The sequence below is a fragment of the Natator depressus genome, chromosome 18 (genome assembly GCF_965152275.1).
Source record: "Natator depressus isolate rNatDep1 chromosome 18, rNatDep2.hap1, whole genome shotgun sequence".
Classification (NCBI taxonomy): domain Eukaryota; kingdom Metazoa; phylum Chordata; order Testudines; family Cheloniidae; genus Natator; species Natator depressus.
Genome location: NC_134251.1, coordinates 16,708,272 through 16,736,085, shown reverse-complemented (window position 1 = coordinate 16,736,085; position 27,814 = coordinate 16,708,272). Strand labels below are relative to the sequence as shown.

General features: G+C 53.1%; 1 protein-coding gene across 8 annotated transcripts in view; it reads left to right on the top strand.

Moving 5' to 3' along the window:
* Nucleotides 1-27,189, top strand: part of TMEM240 (transmembrane protein 240) — a 31,133-nt gene extending 3,944 nt beyond the window's left edge. For all 8 annotated transcript variants that reach the window (XM_074975153.1, XM_074975147.1, XM_074975151.1 and 5 more), the window contains 2 exons: nt 18,134-18,342; nt 24,883-27,189. In XM_074975153.1, the coding sequence (XP_074831254.1) occupies nt 18,134-18,342; nt 24,883-25,031 (358 nt within the window). In that variant the 3' untranslated portion in view covers nt 25,032-27,189. The remainder of the gene's footprint in view (nt 1-18,133; nt 18,343-24,882) is intronic.
* Nucleotides 27,190-27,814: the final 625 nt, after the last annotated feature.

Here is a 27,814-nt window from a genome sequence, read left to right as displayed (position 1 = left end):
AAAGCGGATGGCTCAATGGCCTACTAATTGGGTTCACAACATCTCGATTCCATGGAAGCTCAGGTGTGACCCTGGGTGGTTGATGCAGCCCATACGTGGAGTGCCATGTAGCTTTCCGCGCTGGGGCAGATGGTCGTTCAGGGTGACCTTAACATTCCCTTGGCAGTTGTCTTAAGAGGAGGAGTGTGCCCAGTCACTATGGCTAAAATATTTCCCAGCTCACCACAGCTGGTGGGTGAAATGAAATATAGCTTGTGAAGTGCTTTGGGATCTTCTGGGATGAAAGAACAATGTAACATCTTCTTATTTCTGGCGTGTCCCTGCTGCCCAAATCTGATGGGTGTGCTCCTCTCCCCCGGAATTCTGCATGGCCCCAGCAGCACTATGTAAACAAACACACACATGCTCCAGTACCCCTCTTCCCAAACAGAGACACTGGTTAATTTCTTAGAAAGAACCAAAAGCGTCTTCCCAGCCTCCTAGCACAGTCCCGGCCCTAGGAGAAAGGGGAGCAAAATTCTGGGAAATGTCACCAATTTCCTGTCCTATGAAGAAGTAATAGCTATTGTCAACACAAATCGCACCAGGCGCACACCAGTCCTGTTTGTTAGTGGGTTCCGGCTGTGTGTAATTGATGGGGGCCTTTGTATGTGCACTCTGGTTATCTACATGTAGGAGAGAATTCGAAAGGGCATCCCTGAGCTGTGGGAGCCAATGTGAACTAGGGGACAGAGTAATGGACTGGAATCCTTCACCTCCAAGCTCCGCTGTTGATTCACCATGTGGCTTTGGCAGATTGCTTGGCTGCTCAGTGCTTTGGTTTCCCCCTCTGTAAAATGGGGGCAGGGTGGACCTGCCTTGTCAGATTCATCAGTTGATGAAGTGCTTTGAATGCATGTGGTCTGATCTGCAACTGGTGTCAATCGGAGAAGAGCCGTTGAAGCCAATGGAGCTGTGGTGATCTGCGCCAGCTGGGGATCTGGCCTGGGCTGTGCCATGTGAGTGATGCAAATGATTAATTAAAGGATTCTGCGTAAATGCTCTAGTATGAGCCAAATGGAATCCTTCTAAACGAAAAATCCTGTGGCTAAGGCTGTACTCCCAGGAACGTGAGTGACTGGCTAAGCAATGAAAAGGACAAGGGAGAAGGATGAAATCTGAGTAAATTAGAGGCATATGCTAAGCGGAAAAAGTGCTGAGATCAGTTTTGAGGGTTTTTTTCTCACCGTCTCCCCAGCTCTGTCAATAGAGCTACAGTCTTGCCAGCTAATGAATCCAGGATTGTTTTTTCCTCTTCAATTTTGGGAGTCCGGTTGTATTATTTTCACTGGGATGGGGAGTGAGTGAGAGCGCCTTCTCCACAGGACTGGCCTTGCATGCTCTCGGCTCCCAGTCTGCCTGGCCCCCTGGGCACACCCCAGAAACAGGAGGGGGCATCTTTCCCACAAGTAACAAGGATCTTCACTGATCTCGTGTCAAATAGGAGAGAATCAGGAGCGTCCCCTCCTCCTTGAGGAGGTGGTTTGACAACGATGAATAATTGTTGAGCCTATGTGCATCCATGGGTGGTTCCCTCCCCCGGCGCCTCCAATCCCAGGAGAAAACAGGGCAGATGATTACACAATTATGGGCCTATCCCCGAAGTTTATCATCCTGAGAAACATGTCTCAGTACAGCGGGGTCCTGTCTGCATGCAAAGATGATATTGTGAAATCAAGTGGTTCCAGCAGCCCCTGTCTAAGCCATGCATGGCTAGTGCTGTCCAGCATCACCTGATGATGGTTCCTCATCCCAGCTCTAGGAGCCACCTTCCCGAGCAGAAGCAGGAAGCTGGGGAGACCAGATGACTAGGGGGCTGGTGAGTGGAGATGGTTCCTTCCACCTCTAGCTTACTTAGCTCAGGTTGGGAGAGACCGGAAACTGTCACCATCCAATGGCCTCCTTGTGGCCAGTTTGGTGCCTAGAGGGGAAGTAGCCTCACTTTGAACCCGCCACCCCCTCAGAAACTCTGCCAGTGCTGTCAGCCGTGCCCAACACTACAGTGACTGGTGGGGGGTCCTTAGAGAGAGGCCAAGGACTGAATGGGCCATGGAGACCGAGCTCCCCCCTGCTGCCTAGGGGAGACCCTGCCAGGTCAGGACTGGGGGCCCTGGGTGATGCAGTGTGTGTGTGTGGGAAGCAGTGTGGTCAGCCCCATCCCTATTCTGGGGCAAAGCCAAGGGCTGACAGGCTGCACCATTAATATGTGAGAGCACCCGGCCCCTTGGGGGGCTTGACAGAAGGCACAAAAAGACACTTGTTAGCCTTTTGCCAATCTGTATTCTCCGCTCAGACCTCACCTGTTGTGAGCTGAGGGGGGTGAAAGCGAGGCGGGCACGCAGTTAAAATGCTCCTTGGTCTGTCTGTTCTCTTTTCTTCAAGCCTCCCTAGGCAGGAAGTTGTGTGTGTTGGAAATGCAGCTGTGCTTTCTGCTGTTAGCCAGTCTGGACGCTCCATTCACAACTCCCTAGGCAGGAAGTTGCGTATGGTGGCATTTGCAGTCCTTAGTCTCTCTCTACCCTGTTCTCAAGCCCCCCACAGCAGTAAGCTATGAGCACAGACCCTGAATCCAGGCTTCCTGGTTGTCTGTCTCTGGTGTAGCGGTGGCAAGAAGTCCCATGAGCTGTTGCAGTGGGCACCCCCTGGCAGTGCAAGGCTCGTTAATGTCAATCATGCAAAGGTACAGAACTGGGAAGCATGTTCTGCCTTGATTGCCCGGCTCTGCGCAGGGTGCCTCTTGTGGGGCGTTGGCTGTTGGTTGGAATCTGTGGGGTTTTGATAAGTCCTCTGTAAACTCCACCTCCATCCTCAACCCCACAACTCCATGAAAGGTGGGACTGCAGGGGCTCTGTGCTCCAGAACAGCATCCCTTGGGGGCTGGGGGAGGAGGAAGATTTAGCTTTTATGTTAATGTTTTGCATCGTGTTTTGGTCACCTCTTCCCTGCTCCCTGAACGTGCATGTACCTAGGCCCTTTTCATCCTTCCCTTCAAGACCCTTCCCCATCTCTGTTCATCCTGTCCTCCCTCGACCCCTCCTCATCCTCTTTTCTCCCTGCCCCCTTTGGGCTGGATCTGTTAAATCCTCTGCCTGCAGAATTGCCCCGAGAGCTCGGTGCATGGCATTTGCAGCCCTCTCCTTCCTTCGCCCACCTCTGCATGCTGCCCCGTACGGCGAGGGCAGCCACTCGCTTCCCATGTGCAGAGCTGCCTCCTCCTCCCGCCCCTTCCCCCAAACCCCGCATCAGTGAACCCTTGCTATGCTGCTCCCCCCATGGCCAAGGTCTCTGCTCCTTCTCGGGCCTCAGCTGCTGGCCTGCGTAGCGTCCGCTTCGGAGTGAGCTCACGGACCCTGCCTTTCTTGCATGTTCTATTCGGCACCATGTTGTTTATGGTGCTGTACGAATAATAGTGGCCGTGATGGTTCCAGGGAATATCAGGCCTGGCCGGGCATGTCAGGGAATTGGAGCCAGGTTCAAGTGCGCCGCTCAGGGGTTACCCTCCATTTGCCTCTAACTTCCTACCGAGGTCAGGGTTCGAATGGTTGGTTTTTTTAAGGGGTCGTTAAGCAGTGCCATGCAACCGCCACTAGAGGATGCCCAAGAGCAGCTCATGCTGCACGTTGTCCCTGGGACTAGTGGCTCCCCCCAAGCTGCGTGTCAGCAGGATGGCAGGGGTGGCAGGCAGAAGGATGCTGAAGGAAAGCCCGTTAGCTGGTCCTATTGCCAGGGATGCGATAGCAGCTTCCTGACAGCGGGGTTATCACCTCGTATTCGCTGGGGCTTGCAGCCCGTCTGGGGTGTGTGTGTGTGAAGTGGGGGGCTGAGCCATCCTGCATGGTTACAATAACCTTGCTTGCAAACTGTTGCGGGGACGGGGGTGGAATCTCAGGTACAATCTCCAGGGCCTGTCTACACTGATGGGCTGTGACCACGCTGGAAAGGATGGTGAGGGTCATTCTTCCAGCAGGATAGCGCTGGGGACCAGGCTCAAGTGGAGGGGTAGCAAATGCAGTTCGACCCCATTGAGCAGCGGAGGGAGGGAGCCATTCGGCTTGGGTGTTCAGAAGGGGTCGGGAGTGGGGGTGCAGAAGGGGAATAGATTTATAGCTTATATGGCCAGAAGGGACCATTGTGATCATCTGGTCTGCCTTCCTCCAGAGCACGTAGCATAGGGCTTCCCTGAATTCATTCCTCTTTGAATTTTGAATTCATCGCCCCTTGATTTTAGAAAGTGCTGGGATGGAGAATCTCCTACAGTTCTCGGGACCTCGTCCCAGTGGTTAAACCCCCACTAACTAAGCACTTGCACGTTCTTTCCTGTCTGAATTTGTCCTTCTTCAACGTCCAGCCATTGGATCTTGTTAGACCTGTGTCTACTAAGTTGAAGAGCTCTCTGTTATCCGATAGCCGGTCCCTGCGTGGCTGCTTACAGACCGTACTCAAGTCACTCCTTAACCTTCTCTTTGATCATCTAACTGAGCTCCTGGAGCCTGTCACTATCAGGCAGGTTTTCTAATCCTTTAATCATTCTCATGGCTCTTCCCTGAAACCGCTCCAATGAACAACCTCCCTCTTGGATTGTGGGTGCCAGAACTGGACGCTACATTCCGGCCATAGTCGCACCAGTGCCAGATACAGTGGGGAAATTAAAAAATCACTCCCGGATGGTTCCTTTGTTCCTGCAGCGTTGCATCGGAGCAATGCACTTCATGGTGGGGAGCTGGCAGGATCCTCGGGTAACCAGCACAAACCCAGCTGGCTGCCAAGCGGGGCCATCACTCTGGGCACAGAATTCCGAGTGGGACGGGCTGTGTGTTGGAAGCAGTGGGGTCGAACCTGGGACCTCAGGATCTAAAGGCAAGACCCGGTGTGGCCTGAGTAAAAAGAGCCTGCTCTATGGACCAAGGGTGCTGTGGGTTGGTCAGTCTCTGTACTAGAGGGGGACAGAGGGCCGCCCCCCGTGGGTGTGGGTTAACCTCTGCACCTAGGGGCTTTGCCTGGCTGCACTGGGGTTTGCCCTGGGAGAGCTGTGACTGGCTGTAGCAATCCCCACAGCAGACACTGGGGAAGGAGCCCACTGGCTGTAAGTGCTGAGCTGGTCTGGTTGTCAGGTATGCACATGGTCTCTGCTGGGGGTACAGCAAGTGGATGGGGGAGCGGAAGTGGCGGGGATTTGGCTTTGCTTCGTTTTGCACCCCTGGCAGGGTCATACTCCGTGTGTATCTTTGTCCCCCTCTAGTAGCTGATCCAGGTAAGATGCTTTTTCCCCACTATGCCCTGCTAAAGGAGTGAGTCCTGTAGCCCAAGCAGTAAAGGCTTGTGCTTTTAGCACCACAGGTCGCTGGTTCAAGCCCCGCTCTTGTACATGGCAGGCCTTGGAAAATATAGGGGTGGCTTTATTTCAAAATAGAATGAAAATGTCATTAATTGGGCTGCGAAAAATAGGAAGTGTTGAGACATCCCCCTGTCTCTTTAATATAAATCTCCAGGCCAGCCTAGCCTGAGCCCAGCTCCGAGCTTGTGCTTGGGTGGAGTGTCTCAGTGCTGCTATTGGCCCCCAAGGAGCTGGGGAACCCGTAGGATGTGGGTCAGGACAGCAATGGGAAATGTGCATGAGCCTGCCAGGCCCCCGAAGCAGAGCAGCCACTGTGCACACTGATCGCTCACCCCACAGGAGCAGCTAGACAGAGAGATGGAGCAGGGTGTTACTGTCATGCCTGATTAATAATAATCGATAAGGCTGCCAGTTGCTATGAGAATTGCTGCCCTGGATGAAGTGGTGGGCACCCAGGGGTTAATGGCATGTGCCCGCTGTGCACTGGGTGGGTCAGGACAGAGGCGCATTGGCAGAGCAGTGGGGGTGGGGGGCTGGAGGACTAGGAGCAGGGGGTGGGGGTGGGTCAGGACCAAGGTGCACTGGCAGAGTGGTGAGGGGGTGCAGGACTAGGGGTTGGGGGTGGGTCAGGACCGAGGTGCACTGGCAGAGTGGTGTGAGGTTCCCATACTGGACCAGCAGTGCCCCAGACCCGTTGGGGCAGCGGGGCTGTGGGGGAGGGGGCTGTTTGCACGGTGCCCGTTTGCACGGCCTGCCTGCACAAAGCCTGGCTCCGGCCCATGTTTGCTGTGCGCAGGTGGTGACAAAGCCCGGGAAGCGCAGCTGAGTGGGGAAGGGCTGGGCCCAGCCTCAGCCATCGCTCAGTCTGTTCGTACCTAGCCCTGCGGTGAATGGAGACATGGCAGCTGGAATAGGCATGTTCTCCTGATAATGCCTAGTACAACTCAGTCGGGTGGAAGAAGCCAGATCCCCAGGGGAGGGTGGAGCCAGGTCCCCAGCTGCTATCCCTGGATGGAAGCTTCGAGTCGGACTCTAGGTCTGGGATGATGGAAAGAGCCCTGGAAAGGGGATCCTGGGAGGGGGAGAAGGGAAGGGCTCTGTATCCCTGGCCCAGGGAAGCCCACGCCGGAGGAAGAGCTCCTGCACTAGTTAACGTAGTTTGTCTCCAGAGCCCTTGTGTGTGGAGGTGGAGCCGAGGGAGAGCCCTGGCTTCCAGCTCGCTGGACGCTGGGGAGGAGTTTCCAGAATCGGAACCTGGGTCCGCATTTCCCAGCTGGGGCCACGGTTCTTTAATGGGTTAAACCTCCCCCCAGCGCTGAACCCGCCCAGACGCCAGGGGTTTGAAATCTGGGATCTAACGTGACTTGGACCCGTCTCTAGCCGGGCTGTGATGTTCAGGGGGCCTTTAATCCCCATGGCCCCATCCTGGTTGGGAGATACTGGCCCAGGGAGACCCATCTCAGGTGGGGGGCCTGGAGCTTTGGATGACAATCAAGTAGCGAGAAGTGTCAGTCACCAGCACAGACATGGCAGCTGGACTCCAACCCGGATACACAGACAGCCTTTCTTAAGGGACTTGAATCCTGAGCCGTGGGCAGACTGAGGGCAGCCGTGCTGGGGAAATGCCTGGTATCCTAGACTGACACAGGGCGGCTTTCCCAGGAAGGGGGTAACTAGGCAGCGTCTGCGTTACGTTCAGTGCGCGGGCAGCAGGCAGGAGCGAGGTGGCTGTTCTCTTCATACCCTGGCAGCCAGTGGGTGGCTTGTCACCAGCCAAGGCTGCAATGGGATGCAACAGTGTTCTGTTGATGTCTAGTGCCCGAAGGGTTAATCTGAGGCTAGCAGGAGTGGAGAAGGGGCTGGTGTAAAGAGAATAGAGCCCTTCAGTGGGGAACCCGGCTCCAGGACACCCTCCCGCTGCACTTCCTGCTGTGGGGAGGGGGGCTGGGAGCTGCTGGATAGCCCTGGCCTGTGGGTGTGCGGCTCAGCTGGGCACCGTAGTGTGTGGGTTGGAGGGGCCGGGGGTCCCTTGCCGAGCTGGCTGCGGGGCCGTTGCTGTGCTCGGCGACGTGACTAGCTATGTGGAGAGCTGGCCTTGGACTGCCGGGGCGGCGTGGTGTGGTGAGATGTCTGGGGACTCGGCGACATCCGGTATGTTTGGTACCGGTTGGGGGTGGGGGGTGGGCGCTGGGACCGATCGGGGCTGCAAAGGAGAAGGGTTCGCATCGCAGGCGGGAGATTTAGGTCAGTGTTTGTCATTGCGGGGACACGGGGGGTCAAGCCCCAGGTCCCTCTGTCAAGGTGGGTCTGTGTGGGTCACCCCCTGAAGGCAGGCTGAGTGAAGCAGCCCTGGAATGGGGTATTATACGCGGCCTCCCTTGTTAGAGGCTTTGGGGTCTGATAGTCCGGGCAGGGGAGACTGGGGGGTCAGGACTCTGGGTTCAGTCTGTGATGTGGACTCTCTGTGGTTCGTTTTCCCCCTCTGGGTTGGGGATGAGCCTGGCCTGCTTCCCAGGGCTCAGCCTCGGGGCAGAGTGCTAAGATGGCAACCCCGGGTGAGAGGCACAAGGCAGGTGGCACCCGTGATGCTGTCCCTCAGCACCGCCAGCTCCAGCTACCCCGCTAGCCCTCAGCCGGGCGATGCAGCACTGGTTGCCAGCCCGGGCCAGGCAGCAAGCGAGCCAGTGTCTCAGGAGCAGGACCATCTCGTGGTGCCTGCGAGACAGGGCAGCGTATTGGTCGTTGCCCGTCTGTAGCGCCTGAGGCGGGGAAGGTCTCAAGGCCCGTTATGGACCAAAGGGCCAGTTTCTGCCTCCACATCCGGCAAGGGCGAGTGCGCAGCGTTCGGCCCCCGCGGGCCCCTCCTCGAAAGCTCGGCAGCTCCGAAGGGCTGAGCCTGAGAGGAAGGGCAGCTTTGTGATTAATGCACTGGGCTGGGACTCAGGAGATCAGCTCCCAGCCCGGCTACCTCCTCCCTTGAGGGAGGCACGTCCTCTCTCTCTCTGCCTCCGTTGCCCACCTGCAAACGGGGGTGACAGCACTGCCTTGCTCCCTCGGGCCCCTCTCAGCCGTGAGCGCCGCGCCTTGAGCTACAGGGCTCTGGCTTTCACCGCGCTGCTGAGCCTCTGTCCCCCAGGGCCTTGTGGAGCCGTTTACCCTGGGCCAAGTGGATGGGAAATGCCGCTGTTCTGGCTGGGCCTGGCACCGCTGTGAATCGCTGCCCAGGGGTGCCAGGCAGAGGCGTGCCGGGCCTGCTAGTTGCACACAGGGGGTGGGGGTGGCGGGAATCTGAGTGACTGGCCCAAAGTCGCACAGTAAGGCATAGCGGAGACTGGTAGTGGGGACTCCTGTCCCGATCCCCCAGCTGACCGTGCTTCCTCGGCAGGGCCCGGGGGCAGTTGTTTTTCAGCAGTTTGGCCGGCCCTGGAGGCTAACGGTGCAGATCTCCAGGGTGAGCCCTCCTGTGCCGTGATGCTGCAGGGGGGTTTTGTTGCTGTCGCCGGGCGTGTTTTCATGCCACAGGATTGAAAGCTGCCAACCAAAGCCCCAGAAGCTTCCTTCCGTCCTGCTGCAGCGCTGGAGTCGCACAGGCCAGGTTTGGGCACGGGGACGGCCCGTCACCGCACTATCGCAGCCACTGCAGCCCGGAGCCCGGAGGCGTGACGTCATTGCCACGCAGGCCTCCGAAAGGATGAGAGAGCGGAGACGAGCCGAGGCGTCAGACTGCGCTGACGTCCCTGCTGGGGAGGAGAATGAAAAGACACGGACCGTTTCACGGCATTTAAATGAACAGATCAATATGGTTTTGCCAAAGTTCTCCCCTAGCGGGATGCAGCCAAGCAAGCCAGCAGGTACGGGATTAAGAGGGAGGCCCAAGCAGACAAGGTCACTGGAAGGAACCTTTGAGCTTGTCTGCGCACCGACTCCTCGCGCAGCTTTGAGGAGAAAGCACCAGCTGCTTTGGTGAAGCTCTCCTGGTTCAGGGTGTCACTCAAGCATCACTTTGTCCATGTTTATCCGACACCGTCTTTCAGGGGGGAATCCCAGTGTGCTTCGAAAATCAGTGACGACGCGGGAGGATTGAGACAGGTTCAACCACAAAGGTGTGGGGCTGGTTTTTAGGGTTGAATTTTTTTTTTTATTTTTGCCAATTTGGGTGCCTAAATGAGAGCCAAGAGCGTTGGAAAATCTACCTTGTAAACCATTTCAGAATCACTGCCGCTGGCAATAATCTGACCTTTCGTTTCCATAGTACGCTCCATCCCTGCAGCAGTCTACAGCTCGACATGGAGGGGTCGTTCACCTACCACTGGAATGCAACCACCTGTGGGGGGTGAGGGGGCGGGTGGCAGCGCTTTAACAGTTCACAGCAATCTACAAGAGTTGCTTCGGAAAGGTAACGGAGAAGCATCCTGCATCCAGTGGAAAATGCAGGATGGATGGAGGCTGGCTGTAATTGGCTAAACTGGAATTTGTCCTGGATCTGTTGTGAAAACTGCTAATGGATCTTTAATGACCAGGAACTGCACCTTGATTTATTTTCCAAAGCTTTTTCAGTTCACCTTTTAAGAGATCTGGACAGGACCTCATGGTGTCTTTTTAAAGACCTGTTTGCTTTGCCAGGGTGGGGTCTTTTAAAGCATGGGGGAAAAAAAGTGATGTTTAGTTTGTGGCCCAGAAATGTGGATATCGGCTCATCTGGAACAAATGACCCGTCTCCTAGACAGCACCTTATTGAAGAGACACGGCCCCGTAGGGGAAAGCAGGAGACCTGGAGGTCTGTCTGACCCGCAGAGAGGTCACGAGAGCCACCTGTGAGCAGCCTTTCTAATGTGTAGATGGGGCCGTCCCCTAGGCGAGTGAGCCACTCAACGGCCTCTGCTCGCCTTTCCTCGCCCCAGGTGTAAATTGGGAGGGGCGTGGGGCTCCCAGGCTGTGTGTGCTCCATGTGAACGGGGCGCTCTGCGCCCGGGGATGTTCCCTGAGCGGTGGGAATCACTTGCCAGGTGCCTGTGCTCTCTTGCACGTGCGCAGAGGCTGGTGTCGGGAGGTGCCCTTGCCAAGGGAGGCATCTCGCAGTGGGAGGTTGGGATGGGGGCCTGACTCCCTTAAGTCTTCAGCCTGCCTACCCCCTGCTGTTGGTTCTTCTCCTGCTACGATCCCGCCCCTCAGCCTGTACCTTACACCCTCCAGCACTGCCATTTCCCCCCCGCTCTGAGTTTGGCCCCACCTGTGATTCACTCACCAAGCACCATTCTCTTGTTTGCCATGTCCAATGCCAGCTCCTTGACCTGGTCCTTAAAGCTCCTGCCCTGCACCCACTGCATGGAGAGTTTCCTTTTTAATGGCTGCGGGGCTGTACTAGCCACTGGGCCAGCAGCTAATGGACACCAGTCCCCGGCTTTTTTGCTGCGGCCGTGTCAGTGATGCCTGTAAGTGGCATGTGGAGAGACCGACACAGCCACGGCCACTGTACGGGATGTGGGGAAGGCGAGGCGCCTGCTTCGCAGCCCAAAAGCTTTGCCTTTGCGAGTGCTGAGAGAGTCCTTGGGCTGCCCTGCTCCGAAAGCACAGCCTCTGCTGAGCAAGCCCCCTTTCCTGGCTGACCCTCGCCGAGCGGTGCCGAGCTCCTCCAGGGCACAGGGCACCCCCAGTGAGCCTGGAGTGGGCCTGGCCATATCCAACCCCTCTCAAGTCCCAGGTGAGTCTGGTCTGTGAAACCTTGGGGCAGCCCACAAGGGGGCTGGGCGCCTGCAGCGTCTAAGAACTGGGTGACTTCAGAAGCCACTCTTGGAAAAACTAGGCCATGCTGCAGGTCGGTGGCCGAACACAGGAGTCCTGGCTCCCAAGCCCCTTCTCTAGGCTGTAGAGGATGCTGCCCCATTCCCCGGGGGGCCGTGCTCACTGGCTCCAAATACTAGTTCAATCCCCTTGTGCCGGAAAGGCCCCAGAGTGTGACGTTACACTCCATATGTTTTTTATGGAAATATGCTAATGAGTGTGAATATAGTGTAACTGGAATACGCGTTATGCAAAAGGTCTTTTGTAAGGTATCATTACAATGCTTATAATCTACTGAGTTTGGTCATCCTATTGTACGAATGTATCATTCTTGTATCTAAAACTAGGAATATGTAGCATAACTCTGAGGTCCTATTGTAATTATGGAAAGTGTGGGCCATTGATGGTGGCTTGGAATCTTGATGGCTCCCATTGACTAGGACAATTGGTTGTGAATGGCTCTGTTTACTTGCAAACCTTCCTGGGTACATGCAGGCCAGCCTTGGAAGAATGGAGATTAGGGGTCTCACAGGCCATGTTACCATGTCATATGATACTGGAATCCATCTTAAACGTGGTGCTTTTCCATTTAGAAGGAGGGGTGGGAACCCAGAGAGAGACAAAGGATTCCCGCCTTGTGCCAAAGCTATAAAAGGGGGTGGAACAGAACAAAGGGCGGCCAGTCATGAGAAATCCCCGAGTTACCACCTGAGCTGGAACTAACAAGGACTATACCAGGGGAAAGGATTGGGCCCAGACTAGGAAGGAGTCTAGTCTGTGAAAGAAGCTTATTGGAACATTTGAGGATGAGATTTTACGTGTAAAGAGGTTCTTAACGTGTTAGGCTTAGACTTGCGTGTTTTATTTTGCTTGGTCACTTATTTTGTTCTGTCTGTTATTACTTGGAACCACTTAAATCCTACTTTTTATACTTAATAAAATCACTTTTGTTTATTAATGAACGCAGAGTAAGTGATTAATACCTGGGAGAGCAAACAGTTGTGCATATCTCTCTCTCAGTGTTATAGAGGGCGGACAATTTATGAGTTTACCCTGTATAAACTTTATTCAGAGTGAAACAGATTTATTTGGGGTTTGGATCCCATTGGGAGCTGGGTGTCTGGGTGCTGGAGACAGGAGTACTTACTGAGCAGTTTTTAGTTAAAGCCTGTAGCTTTGGGGGTGTGGTTCAGACCCTGAGTCTGGGTTGTAGCAGGCTAGCCTGTCTGGCTCAACAAGGCAGGGTTCTGGAGTCCCAAGCTGGCAGGGAAAATGGGCTCAGAGGTAATCTCAGCACATCAGGTGACAGTCCCAAGGCAGTCTCTGTGAGCGAACCCATCACACAGAGGGAGTGTTAATCTGTCCCCAGGGGTGTTGGAGGGATGACCACTGGCTGCAGGTTTGCAGCACCAGCAGGTGGGAGCCAGACATGCGTCAAGAGCAGGGATTTGCCAAACTGAACCTCTCCCCAGAGCTCCGATGGGCTGTGTTATGCTGGGCGCCACCAAAGCTGTTCCTATTTGTGCTGGGGGCCTGATCAGCCGGGGCAGGGGAAGCTGTTATGCCCTCCACCCCCTGCGAGTGCAGAGGTGACTCTCCAGATTTACTTCGCATCCATCACACGGTACCAGCCTGTGGTCACGGGGCCAGATTCAGATCTGCAGGGGACGTTCTCCAGCCCCCACCCCCTTGAGCCGTCTCGTCCCGTTCCTTTATAAAGCTCCCGTTTCGTTCAGCAGGGCCCCTGGACCTTTGTTCTATTAATAGCTCTCTGTGCTTACGTATCAATGTCTCGTGAATGATGCCGCCAGAGGCCCCGACAACTGAGGCCGAATGGAAACTTCAGCAGGTTCCCCACCCCCAACCAGGGTTCCATCCAATTTGCAATAAAACCCCCAACCTGTGAATTAGCAGCGAGACTTGGCCCTTTGTGCCGGACAAAGGGAACATGACGGTATCTCTAGAACTGTTCCTGGCAAGGGTGTGTGCCGTGCAGCCCCACAACCCAGTGCGCGGCAGTAATCAATGTTATCTCCACGGCACACTGTTCCTCTGATAAACCTCCGGTGTTTTAAAAAACCTGTCTGAGTGTTAGCAATCACAATTCAAAGGCCAAGCGCTGGGGATTCAAGGTGTCCTGAATCGGCACTGCAGCTTGACTTTCTGGGTGCGCTGGTGCTGCATGGCTTGTCTTTCGGATGAGACGTACAACTGACAGCCCGGGCACCTAGGATTTCTGGCACTTTAGAAGCTAGGTATTAATCCTGCTAAACTTCAAATCTAGGGTGCAATTTTGCCTCCTTCAACCCCCGCCCCTTATACTTTTCATTGGATCAACGCTTAGCATAGAGGATTCCTGATCCTGATTAGGACCCCCTAGGTGCTATTATATTACAAATAATAATTGTTGTGTGGTTTTGCTGAGTGCTGTTAAGCAATTGCTGCGTTCCACCCCAGAGGTGGCTGCATTTCAGTGGTGCATGAAGTGATTTCAGGTGGGCGGGGCGTGTGTGTAATCTGTAAGGCATTTAGGATCCCTGCGGATGACTCTCCCAAGAGAAACATAACTGCTAGTGTTGTTGTAATCTATGGTTTAGATGCCTTTGAGGATTCCCTATCAACAGGTACAGTGGAGGCTCCTCTGAGTTTGCACTCTTAGAACTAGGTGAAATCTCATTTTTGGCTGAAACAGAAGAAGAAGAACTGAAAATGCAAATAGAGGGGAAAGTGCTCAGTACTGCCTCCTGCAGGTAGAGTTCCTTCCAATGGCTGCACAAGAGAATTCTTGCTGCTCAAGTGGTGTTGAGGTTTGGAGTGAGTCTCAGTGAGTGCAGGGTGCACTGGGCATCTCGCCTCTCCCATACCAGAGGGGACGTGAAAGAGGCAGCCGCTTGCCTTCCCTCTGACTAACCGTGCCGGGGGAGAATGCAGGCTCTGACCTAGGCTAGATGGCTCTCGGGTGGCAAAGGAAATGCCTGCTTTGGAGCAGCTCGTGGGAGGCTGTCAGCTGTTCTCACCTGCAAATTTATTTCTAAGCTAAGTACAGGTGTACTTGCCCCAGCTGCATGTGAACACGTGTGTGTCCCTTGAAGCCCTGAATGCCTGTTTCCACCAGAAACAAAATCCCAAGCCCAGGCTCTGGTGGCTATTGACGATCTGGTGGCTCTTTCCTTGAGTAGGCTGTCTCTGTGATGTCTTGGGGGCAGAGGAAGGCAGGCTCCACCCCAGAGGTAGCTGCATTTTCAATGGGGCTCTGTGTACCGAGGGGAATCCTGCTTCCGTTGAAGTCTAAAGACACAAGTTCCTATAGAGCCGATGACCTTATTCCTGACTGCTGGGGGTACAACGGCAAGGCGGTAGGCACAGAACCCCCCAGAGTTTTTCTTTGGGGAGGGGGGGAGGGATATAAAGCTGAGCTGTGTACATTGGGAGCATCAGTGCTCCATGAGCTAATCCAGCCCCTGCCACGGGTATAGTGACCCCAGGGCCCAACAGCCATTAGTCTTATGTTTGCCCAGAAAGGAAACTCCTTGACGAGGGAGACCCCCGACCCGTCACACGTCCTCGCTCCCCAGCGTTGGCAGCCTTTGGGGGTTGCCCTTGTGCCCAGCGAGGGAGATTCCTGCGCTGCGTTGGCGGTGCCGGAATGAAAAGCTGAGGAAAAAGATGTTCGCGAGCCGGACATGAAAGCCGGGCCAGTTGCTTGGAGGGCACGGTCACCTTGAGAGTTCTTGCTAGCTGGGGCGGCCTCTTTCCCCGGCTGCGTCTGGGCCCCCTCTCAGCACCAGGGAGTCCTTGAAAGGAGGTGGTAGCTTTGATCAGCGGCAGGGGGGTAACCGGACTGCTCATTGCCTCTCACCCCGAGAAGAGCTCAGGAGCTGCTCCCTGGGGTCGGACCTGGAAACAGACGGGCCCCCGGCGGTACCCCTGCTCTGCGGGGCCCTGGCGCCGTTCCCCGGGGGCTGCTGGCGGGTTGGGCCCCCGTTCAGCGATTGCTGAGCTGACGGCTGTTTTCAGAAGGTTCCTCTGAGACACGGTTTGTTTGCGTAAATATTTGGACGTTTCTCAGGCGTGATTATGCAGCAGCCTGCTCTCCTCATGCATATTCAGAGGCCTCCAGTGACTGATTTCCCCCAGGGATATGGGCTCGAGGCTGGGGTGACGGGCCCCGAGGGAGGGCAGTGGGTCTGATGCTGGTGGGGGGCGGGGGGGGTGGGTCGAGGAGCAGGTGTCTGTGCCCCTGCATCCCTGCTCCGCTGCTGTGCCCTGCACTGGCAGCCCTGGCTGGGCGGCAGTGACCAGGATTCTGCAGTGGTCAGCTGCAGGCTGCTGCGACGCTGATGGGCACTTGGTGGTGGTTACCAAGCACTCTTCCCAGCCACTGACTGGCTTTGCGGGGCTCCCTGGCTGCCAGCAGCAGCGACAGCCCATGCCAGAGCAGCTCCCCTCCCCGGGAGGAAATTGAGCAACACTGGGGGAATCTAGAGCTCCCCAGGCCCCCTGTCTGCATGTTTCTTGTCTTCCCATAGCTCATCCCTGGCTGCCCGGCTTCTTCTTCTCTCCAGTCCCTGCCCCAGTTTCCTGGATGTAACTCTCCTGAGCCTCGGGGCTCCTTAGTCTTTCAGCAAGTTCATGTTCTGGTCTTTCTCTCATGGGGCCAGGCTGTAGCATATGGGGATCCCACCGCACACACCAACCAAACCCAAGCATCCCGTGTTTGCTCTGGAGCAGCAGAGAGAGCCAGGAATGGGGGAGCCCCTCATGGGGTAGGGCAGGAGGGGATGCGGGCGAGTGGAGCCTCAAGGCAGGTAGAGCACTCTGTGGCTTGGAGAGCACAATTCTGGAAGGTGCTGCTGCCTGGGGTTGGGGGTGGGGTGGATCTGGGGGCCTGGAGCCTGTGATAACTCCCAGCCCTCGCTCCAGGGAGAGGCACTGCACTTCCTGACTCAGCGGCTCTGATACAGAAGCATCCCTGCTGGCTCTGCTGCCCAGGCTCTTGTTGGCTGGAGTCTGGGCCAGTCCCCTTGGCTGTGGGGGTCTGGAGGATCTAGCTGGAGCCTTCAGCTCAGCTGAGTGGGGACTCGGCGCTATTGCCATCTGATGGGTTGGCATGGGGTGAGATGAGTGTGCTGGGTCTCAGGCCAGCTCCCAGGACTCCATGTCCCAGAAAACACCTCCCCAGCTGGAGCCAACCGGCCTGTGGGCAACCTCTGTGCAGATGGGCTGTTGGGACGAGGTATCTTGAGAGGTGCCACATTTCACGGCCTGGGCAGGTTGGGAGACTATGAAAAGTTTTTCCATGCTGCGCTTCAGGAAGTGGCTTAGCTGGACTCTGAGCCTTCGCCGTGGGCCAGTGCTGGGGCAGGGTGCTCCCGGCTGGCCAGTTCTAGGCTGGTGTGACAATCTGAGAACTCTTTCTATTCTGTTTGACGCTGGGTGTATCTGTCAGACTGCACACTCCATTTTCAGTGTGGGGCTTGTCTGCCTTCTCTGGTGTCGTTTTACCTCCATGTTGGACTGAAAGCCCAAGGGGTAGTGACACAGTGCTAACAGCAGAGAGTCGTTAAACTGTCATGGTCCTCTATTCACATGGAAGCCCGCTTGGAGAAAGAATTGGCTACCCTACCACCCAGAAGAACCAGTCTGCCCAGGTGTGCTGGTAGCTAAGCAATGGGTCACCTCGTGGGGGAACTTCGATCACCTGATGAGGCTGATATGGGGGGGGGTGTCACCTGATAACGGGACCTGGAAATTATTAAAGAAAGGGTTTCTCACTGGCCCTTTGAGAGAGAAGGTTGTGCCCAGGAAGCGTGCCAGAGAGGCCAGCGAAAGAAACCGTGCTGGAGTCTGCCCAGACCAACTGGTGCTTAAGAGCATGCTGGTACAGCGTGGTGGGACCCAAACCCTCTTGAGTGTCCATCAGGGGAAGAGAGACACGGTGGGTGAAGGGAATATCTTTTATTGAATCTCTGCTGGTGAGAGAGACAAGCTTTCAAGCTACCCAGGGCTGTGACAACTGGTCCAAGAAATGTCAGATCTGTGTCCCTGCAAGAGGAGGTCTAGTGCTTTAACTGTACAGGGGTGTGTGTGTGTGTGTGTGTGTGTGTGGATAAGGCCCAAGTGTTCAAAAATCACAAATCAGACTCCAAACACAAATCGTGAGATTGGCTTAAAAATCATGAGATTAAAAAAAAACAACAACCCTCCAACAACAACCAAGTAAAAATTCTAGAGTCTTTTTTCTTTGCCTTCAGGTGTCCTGAGCCTCTAGGATGGACTCAGGTCACGTTTTCAAGTTTTCCCTGCAGCCACAGTGGCTAGCAACGTACTTTTTAAAAAATACCTGAAAGCTGAGATTCTCCCATAATGGTTTGACTCAGAACTGGGCCTCTAAGGAAACCACCAAATTTTGTGAGCTCTGCAATAAAATCATTGGCATCTCCTAGGATTTTCTATCACACCCATCAGCATGATGTTGTACCGTGGTGGTGTGTTTGTGCATCCAGCACTACATGAATAAACTGCGCTGAAGTTAGTGTGGACAGGGTCAACATGGCATAATAGGGTGCATCTCTACTGCCAGGAATAAAGGTGCATTGGTTGCCCGTTTAGCCTATTATAAGGATTTCCATCTTCCAAAACTGACTACTCAATTTCACGCCAACCTAATGAGAGAGTTAGAGAAACTGAGGCACGTGGGTAGGGGAGTGACTTGCCCAGGAGCCGTTCAGTCTCAGAATGGGAACGTGAGTTCCTGATTCCCTGTGCTCGCGCTACTGGACCCCCTTCCCTAAAATCCTGCCTCCGGTGACATTAAAAATAAACGCTGTGAAAACACTTCTGTTCCCACTAGCGTTGGCAGAGCGGCAAACAAAAAGCACTTGACTTGCCCCCTGCACCATAGGGGCTGATGAATAGAGCTTGTTTTCTACTGTCATCTGCTGATGCTTCTCCCTTTTATGTTCCCCCCTGCAACAGGCATCATGTACATTACGTTATTCCATATGACGGGGATCAATCGGTGGTGGATTCCTCGGAGAATTACTTTGTGACTGACAATGTAACCAAGCAGGAGATTGATCTGATGCTGGGACTTTTGCTGGGCTTTTGTATAAGCTGGTTTCTGGTGTGGATGGATGGAGTTCTCCATTATGCTGTGCGAGCCTGGAGAACCAGCCGACGGTATGGTAAGTGCCTCCTTGCCAGCTCCCCACCCCTGCCGGAGTCCTTTGGCTCATCAAAGGAAGTTTGAATTGTTGTTGTTTGGGGCTTGGGGGGTTTTAATATTCTTTTCAGAGGGTTTGTATGTTTGACTAATTTGTCACAGGCTTGTTTGGCTGAATTTCAGCTCTCTGCATTAAAAAGTGAACTTTACCTGTAAATATTTACATGAAAATCCATGGTACCATGAGGGGCGATTTGCTGGAAATTGATATTTACTCATGAACACAAGATTGAGCAAAGAAATGTTTGCTGGAGAATGAAATGTATGTGGAAAGTCCTATTGTTTGCATGTGTAAATTTGTTGTATGCAGTGTTATAGCCATGTGGGTCACAGGATCTCAGAGATTCAAGGTGGGGGACGTAATATCTTTTATTGGACCAACTTCTGTTGGTGAGAGAGACAAGCTTTCGAGCTTACACTGAGCTTTTCCTGTCTCTCTCACCAACAGAAGTTGGTCCAATAAAAGATATCCCCTCCCCCACCTTGGCTGGGTAAATTTGTGGCATTCTGGGAATTGGATAGAAAGATGAAATGTGTGTAAACATTTCTGTGTATATATTTACAGCGAGGCATCAACTCGCAGTGGGAAGTTGATGTTGGCGGCAGGGGGAAATTAAATGTCCATGTATACTGGTGGTGATGCGATGAAATTCTCTCTCACACATCCCTCCTCTGGTCTTGATCAGCATTGTTCCAGATGTGGTCATTTGTGCTGTGCATGCTGGGGAATCTCCACTTGGCAATGGCAGCAGTCAAGAGGGACTGGATGGGCTGAGAGCAGGAGCAATAGGAACACAGGAGTTACCGCACTGCATGAAACCTGTGGCCTATCAAATCCAGCAAACTGGCAGCGGCCAGCCCCAGATGTGTAGAGGGAAGGTTCAAGACACCCTTTCTCTAGTCCCATGGTTTCCCAGCACAGGCTTTCCCTGGTATTGTGACTGGAAAAGAAACAGAGAAAACAGAATTAAAATAACAAAAGGCAACTTATTTCAGAGTGGTAGCCATGTTAGTCTGTATCACCAAAAACAGTGAGGAGTCCTTGTGGCACCTTAGAGACCAACAAATTTATTTGGGCATAAGCTTTCATGGGCTAGAACCCACTTCATCAGATGCATGGAGTGGAAAATACAGTAGCAGGTATAAATACAACGACTTGAAATCCTATCGTCTAATCAGTGTCTGTGTAAATTACACTCTCTAAATGCCAATTGAGGTCTGTTAAATTACAATTTGCTTTTTTTAAAAGAAAGCTTTATGCGCAAACCTATAAAAAAAATTCTAATTAGGGAAACTGTCTGCCTCTTTCTAAAAACTTCCATCAGAATAATATTAATTTCTCATTAGAGCTTCCAAATCCCCAGCAACCTGCCCAAGCAATTTCTGAATTGGGCTGTCTCTCGAGACTTCTGTGCTGTCTGTTCCGAAGTGGAAGGCTCATTTTCAGAGGGGTCCTGCAAGATCTAAGGTATACAGCTAATGATGGGGCCGTACCGCCGCCCTCCAGCCATCCCACCCGCGGCCATCAGATCGTCAGATCTCATGAGCTAAGCAGGGCTGAGACAGGTTAGCATGTGGATGGGAGGAGAGAGAGAGAGAGAGAGAGAGAGACGGCTGGAGCATCACAGTCTTTGAGAGCTGATTTCTTTAGTTATGTGTCGGGTTGAAGTATAAATAACTGGGTGGAATCTTTAACTCCTTGTGAACAGCGTCTTCATAGACAATTGTTAGTAACTTAAAGGGGGAAAGGGCCCATCTATCTCTTTGATCTAGCCAGCTTTTCTTTCATTCCTTCTTTTTGCTTTTCTGTGTACACATGCCCTCTAAACTTTAGAGGGGGTTAAGTAGCCAGTGATTCATTAGGGCAGTATATTGCACTGTCTATTCCTCTAGGCCTCCCAGGCCAGAGATGTAATGTTCAGGAGAAAATAGGACCCCTCTGGGAAAAATAAATACCTTCCCTTCAAACAGCTCGTCACTCGAGGCAGTGACGCGGAGCTGGGATGCATCAGGGGAGCCAGCCCATGGTGTCCAGCTAGGGTGACCAGAGGTCCCCATTTTATAGGGACAGTCCCGATATTTGGGGCTTTTTCTTATATAGGCTCCTATTCCCCCCCCCCGTCCCGATTTTTCACACTTGCTGTCTGGTCACCCTGCGTCCAGTGCTTTGGGCACTCCTGGATAAAAGCTGCAGAGGGGGACCCAGCAGTTTGTCACTTGGCTGGATGTGCAGAGTGCAGCTGTAATGCTGGCAATAGGGAGGGCAGCTCTTGAATGCAAAGGTAGCCTGTGCTCCATTGTGGGGGAGGGTGAGCGCCCCCCACAGGGCGTCTGGTGAATCAGCATTTGTGCACGCTCCCAGGCTTAGCTCTGTGTGTTGGCATCCGTGTGTGTTGGTGTGGATTTGTGCACAGGTATATTCTTGTGTCTCTGTGCAGCCGGGTGTGTGTGCCTGTGGTTCGGTACGAGTGCAGGTGTGTCTAGGCATGTCCACGTGAGCACACACGCAAGTGTTCGTGGGGCTGTGAGTGAGCTTGGGGTGGCTGTGTGTGTTTGGGAGCGTGCGTGTGTGCGCACACAGGCAGACAGCTGTTTGTGCGCGGGCGCGTTTCCATGTGAACCTGCCTGGCCTGTTTCGGGGGTGGTTTGTGCAGGGGCAGCTGTGGGAGCTCACCGGCCTGGCTGTCCCACTGAGCTCGAGCTGAGTGAGGTCAGCTACTCTGGAAAGTGCTCGGGGACCAAACCAGAGTCAAAAACCAAGAACAAAAGAATGACACCCCCACTGCAAAGAGGAGCCCTCCAAGCTTCTGGGAGCAGAATAACAGCTCCCCTGGCAAAGGCTTAAGGAAGAAGGCAGGAGCCCTGCTCAGTGGATTGCCCCCCTGAACAAATTGCACATGGCTCGTCTCCAAGAATGCACCCCTTTAGTCTGGGGTGTCCCACTGGAAGTGACTTGGCTTGGAGCCTCCTGTATTCTGGCCCTGACGCCTTGCAGGGAGTCAGGCAAAGCTGCGACCTGCCCCAGCGCAGCCGATCCCTGGCTTCCAGCAGGGCTGAGAGTCTCCCCTGGGAGTTTGCAGGGGTGCAGCTAGATGGGACTCACAAAGCCCCAGAAGGGCTTAAAATAAAACCTGGGATGGATTCTCTGAGCCAGATCCATCACTGTTCATCAGCTGAGGGGGCTGGCGGGGATCCTGGCACAGTAGCAGCCCCACTTCCATGGCCCCAGGGGGTGCTGTGTAAGGATTCTGAAAAGTCACCCCACTTCCCTCTGGCCTGCCCAGGCCCCATCTGCTCTGCCTTCATCGGCCCATCCTGGAATCTCCCTGCACCCAGAGGTGTTCCAGGGGTACTAGCAAGGGAAGGAGTTGACCTCTGCCCTGCACTCCTTTGTGCTAGCGTAGGGGATGCAAAAGGGCAGCGTTGAATTGGGCCCTGTGGGGGCAGCTTGTCCTTCGGCTGTTCCAGAGTCCTCACTGGGAACCGGGAAGGGCTGTGTCCAGAGTGTGTCACGCCTCGGCCAGGCAGTGCATGCATTTGTCTCAGTTTATCCTACCTTGGAACAGCATCTCTGACTCTGAGCATTCAACAGAAAAATCACAAGTCAGGCCCCTGCAGTCATGAGATTTTCTAAAACATCTACCTGAGATTTCTGAGCCTTTAGGGGTCCCGTTTTCAAGCTCTTTTCTGTAACCAGGGAAGTGAAAAACTTCTCCTTTCAAACAAAAGGAAAGAGAGCTGAGATTGTCACCTGACTCCAGCCGCTGGGGCTTTAAGAAAATTACCAAATAGCATGAGACTCAGCAACACCTAAGGCTGCACACGTCGGGTGGACAGTGTTTTTAGTCCTACCTGCCTTTTTCTGTTGGGAGCTCAGTCGAATGGAGTGTGGAGAGGGGCAGTTTTCTCTCTGTTCACTTTGCTCTCCTGGGAGGTTACAGACGAAGTTGGTTCTTCAGAGAAAGGCAGGCTGCCTTTCATAGCTGGCACCTTTACTGGGAACCCCGCATGGGGACTGGCTCCACTTGGAATAATGAAGCAGCGCCATTGCTGGACTGGGATTCTGTCACTGGCACGCCGGGTGTTACAGAAAAATGGCCCAATAAAAGCAAACTACAAATGAAATAAAGTGGCTGTAGCCAAGCAGGAAATGAAATGAACCCCATGTTTGCTGCTGCAAGGACACACTGAGGTCTGAACATCTCCAGCTGCTGTTGTGTGGTGCTTTCCGGCTTCACCGCATTTTGCCAACTGATTAATCCACTCATGAGCCAAGAGTAATTATTACCATGAGCCGCATTTTACAGAGGGGAAACTGGGACACAAAGCAACTAAATGACCTGCCCAAAGAGGGGGAGAGGCTGAGATTAGAACTGTTGTATTAATTTAGATGCAATGTATGGCCCCTTAAGTGTGAAAGGTGTTAACAGGACCCTGTTGCCATCCAGCATCAACAGCTTTGAACGAGGGTCAGTGTTTGCTGTACAGAGTCCTCAGCCTGCTTAGTACCATGGCATAGCCACCACTTAAAAGCCTTGTATTAAAGATCCAGAATAAGAAGGAAACCGAGTTAAAGCCTTTGAAATGTAAAGCATCATGTTCGGCTTTTGTTTTAATAGCATTCCGGGTTCCCTTTGCTGTTAGCTGGAGAGCATTTTTAGAAGGAAAAGACCTCCTGACTGGCAGCCTGTGAGCTGGTTTCCGAGATGGTGCTATCTGCCCTTTTTAGGGAAAAGATGAGTTAGCTGAGATGAGCTGGAGCTGGTTTAAAGACCAATCCTATTTCCTAGAACCATGCCTCCCAGTCTTTCCAGACGACCATACCCCTTTCAGGAGTCTGATTTGTCCTGTGTACCCCCAAGTTTCACCTCACTTAATAACTACTTGCTTACAAAATCAGAGCTAGAAATGCAAAAGTGGCACAGCCACGCTGTTACTGAAAAATTGTTTACTTTCTCATTTTCACCATAGAATGATAAAATACAGCGATTGGGATATAAATATTGTACTTTCATTTCAGTGTATAGGATACAGAGCAGTATGAACAAGTCCTTGTCTGTATGAAATTTTAGGCTGTACTGACTTCACTACTGCTTTTTATGTAGCCTGTTGTAAAACTAGGCAAATACCTAGGTGAGTTGATGTACCCCCTGGAAAACCTCTGTGTATCCCCAGGCGTACGTGTACCCACACACACACACAATTCTGCTCCTGGCTTTCAAATTTCATTTAAAAGAAAAAAGTTCTAGCTTTACAATTGTGAAGAAAACATGTCCTAAGGGTAAATTGTTTGTGGGTTGTCTTCCTGAGTTTGCAAACTCCCTGAAACCGCTGCTTTGAAAAGTATAAACTATCCCATTCCTCTCAATGGCTGTTGACTCTGAACCCTACAGCTGATAGTTTAAATGTCAAGAGAGTTAAACTATTTCACTGATGAGTGATTTTAGCAGAACTCTTCAGCTAATAGTCATCTCCCACACTCCATGACTGCCTTTCACGCTGCCCCAAAGAGGGAAGTCAATATCAAAATGAATTCAGGGGCCACGGTGCTGATTGCATCCTTTAATACCTTAAAGACCCACTGCTGCAGAATTTTTCATTGTGGCCGCAGGGACCTTGCTCCAGACCGTAGGACCAGCGTGGTATGGGGTCCTCCGAGCAGTGCAGGCTCCTTGCTTTAAAACAATACTTCTTGCTTTGTTTATATAGTGCCTGCTATCCATGGATCTGAGAGCACTTATGGACAAATCTTTCCCCCCACTGTACCCAAAGAGGGTACAGGGTTTGGGGAGACTCCTGAGGGGTTACACATGTGACATGGGGGGGCTCAGGAGAGCAGGGCAGAGGTGGGCTGGGACTGCCCCACTGGAGATCGCCAGTGCTCACCTGTGATACACCTTTACTCCCTCTTGTAAAAAGAAAAGGAGGACTTGTGGCACCTTAGAGACTAACCAATTTATTTGAGCATAAGCTTTCGTGAGCTACAGCTCACTTCATCGAAAGCTTATGCTCAAATAAATTGGTTAGTCTCTAAGGTTCCACAAGTCCTCCTTTTCTTTTTGCCAATACAGACTAACACGGCTGTTATTCTGAAACTCCCTCTTGTGATACAAGTCACTAATACTAGCCTCAGCTTTCAGATGGAGAAACTGAGGCATGGGGAGAGAGGATGCGACTTGCTGCCAGGCCACACAATGGGTCAGATGCTGAGTCGGGACTAGAACTCAAGGGCCAGCTTCTCTTATCCCTAAATACACTCCCCTGCTTTCTGACGTGCCGTCCCCTAGTTACGCAGCATGTCTCACGCACTGGTGCCATCTTGGCCAACCTGCTGGGGGGCCTGACCCCGAGACCTCCCGAACTAAAAGCATCATCTGCTGTCACCTGAGCCAAAGCTCTCCAGCTGAGGCTGTCACCGGCTCCAGGGGTGACCCGCCCTGACCAATGGCTTACGGCCCGTTCAGCCACTAACCGCTTCTTTCTCTTTTCTTTCCCCTGCCAGACAATTCTTGGTCTTGGATTCCGAAATTTTGTAACTTGAAGGAGTTCAGGAAACGTCATCACAGGCAGCACGAGGAGGCCACCGGGAACATGGTGCACATTAAGCAGAAGCTGTACCACAATGGACATCCCAGCCCCCGACACCTCTGAGAAACGCCTTCCCCTCCAGAGGCTGCAAAGCCATTTTAGAACTGGGCTTCTAGGGGAGCGTCTGTGAGTTCACTCCTCCATGGAAGACAGTGGAGGACACCATTTTATTTACCTAGGCGGGGTGATTCTGAGGCACGCCGCGAATGTACAACTAAGCCAGTTCTGGCTGCAAGGCAGCCAAGACATTGCACTGTGTTCATCGTTTTATTGTCAGACTTCTGTAGATATGTAAAAAAAAAAAAAAAAAAAAAAAAAAAAAAAAAAGTGGGGGGGGGGAAGATTTGCATTATACTTCCAAATGCCCGTCCCCACTGTTTGAAGTTCTCCTGCACCTTCAGTGTACCTCTTTTGGAATCTGTTCTCCTAGGGATCTGCTCTCAGAAGACGTTAACGATGATCAGTCGAGAGCTAGAAGGCCTTTCAAATTGTTTTGCTCCATGATGTTTCCTTTCTTAGGATGATTCATGCCGCCGCAGGTTTGGATGGGGGCTCGTGCTGGCGCGTTTCCAAGGTGCAGTGTCCCTTTTTCTTTTGGCTTTTAGTTGTTTATTTTTTGCGGTCAATGAAGTTCTAGAAATACATAAATGATTTGTTCTTCCTGTTGGTCTACAGAGAACCCTGCCTTAAGCAAAGGCCCCCTAGGAAGCTGCAAAGAAATCACCCACCAACCAATGGGATTTTAGCATTTTAAGAGGGCTGATCCTGCTCCACCTTGCACCAGTTTTATGTTGGTGTCACTCCATTGACTTCACTGCTGTCACTCCGTGTTTACACCAGCATGAGAGGAGAATTGGAGCCAGGGCCTTGGATAGGGTTGCTCCCAGGGCAAGAGAGGAGAATAAAACTCACAGAGATAAGTGAAGTTACATCCCCCATAAGCAAGGGGAAAAATCAGGCCCACCACTTGCTATATAAATGTTGTCAGTCGTTCACCACACCCCCGGGAGGAAGTGACGTATCACCCCCATGTGACCAAAGGGGAAACTGAGGCACAGAGAAGGGCTGTGCCAGTGAGTCAGTGGCAGAGGTGGGAGTAGGCCCTGGAGACTCCCCGCCCCTACTGTGAGTAAGGGGCGAGGGGCCGGCCCCAAGACCTGAAGGGCGAGTCCTGTATAACACTCATTTCTAATGAGGGCCTGTTGTAGTATTTAGTGGGCTTGAGTTTAAAGGGCAGGGGAAAAAAACGTGTTGAACCGTACCGGGAAAAATGAATGTCCCTTCTGTGAATTCTTGGATTCTGTGCGAACCCGCCTCGGTCTTGATTGCAATGCCTGGGTGGGGGAAAAAAGAAACCAACACACACAAAAACCCCCTTTGTCTTATTTTTAATTGGCTTCCTCTGTCTGCGACCAGTTTAATTTAGAAAACAAAACGCAGACCCAGAGCTTCGATATTTCATAGCACATCTGGCCTTGTAGTCACACCTCCTGTCTGGTTGGAAAATACGTGGCCAGCTGATCCACATCGGTGCTTGTGCGTTTGTCATTTAAGGCTTCCTCGCTGTAGGCACTTGGAAGTGTTTGGTTGGGAGAAGCTCCTTTCCAAGGCAAAGGGTGTTACAGCTGGGGTGGGTGAAATGACTCTTGTGAATTGGGCCTTATGGGCTAAATCCTCAGCTGGTGTAAACTGGCATTGACTTCAGCTGAGGAGCTGGCCCCTTGTCGTCAATGGAGACTGGCTAGCAAGCTGTCTTGGATGGTTTAGACACAACAAATCCTGTGTCTGGACAGAGGGTTAGACTAGATGACCCGGGCGGGACTTTCTAACTTCTGTGATTCTATGCCGCCAACGTACACAACCCGAGGATCTGCCTTTCATTTTTTTTAATATGTAAAACGGCCCTGTGGAAGAAAAAAGCTTTACATCAGCCTTCCACAGGGAGCCTGCCACAGCGGCGAGCGGAACGAGGTGATCCCAGGCCAGGCTGCATTAAAACTGTAGCTCTGCTCTGCACTTTGATTTTGTGTTGCTGTTTCACGCGCGACGCAACTTACCAATGAAAAGTGCCCAGGGATGGCTCATGCTGCTCCAGCCGTGTGCGAGTTTCAGGCCAGGTCCTGCCTCTCGCCCAGAGGAAGCGAAATCCTTCACCATGCACGGGGCTGTGTCCATTTTCCATCTGGCCTCTTTTCCATACACAGACTAGTTTTCTCTCCCCCCCCCCCCCCCCCCCCCGCACCCCACAGCCCTCCCTGAGCAACGGCAGGCTGTGGGCGTGATGCCCAAACCTGGCTAAGCCTCACGCCGTGGAAAAGAGCACATCCTCACAGCACAGGGTCTGACGCCCCCCCCCCGGCCACTGCAGGCAGTGGCAATATGCAGTGAATTTAATGCACTTTGCAACAGGCATATTCAGCAAAAAGCAGCTGGGCCATAGGCACCTCTATGCAAAAAGGTCGGTGCACCCCTTATGCCCGGAGGTTGCTGGGTGGAGCCTCTGCACAGGTGTGAATTCACCGCCTCCAGGGCCATTCTTACGTATGTTGCACCCGCATGACTTTGTTGGCCTGATTCGCTTCTCCCAGTGGTTTCCCGGGGCGGCGGGTTCCATGACCGTCACTAGAGCTACTCCAGATTTTCCCCAGTGTAACAGCGGTCGGACCAGGGCCCACTCCCAGGAGGGGAAAACGTGTGCTACAGCTGGGCACTTCGTGAACGTTGGGCCCTAGGGACCGAATGGTGACATTCATGCCTGCAGAGCGGCAGCAGCCAGCCTAGCCTCCGGGTTTACGGGCACTCCTAATGGCATGGCCGTGCCGGACTTTTTCCGCCGAGGCAGCGCT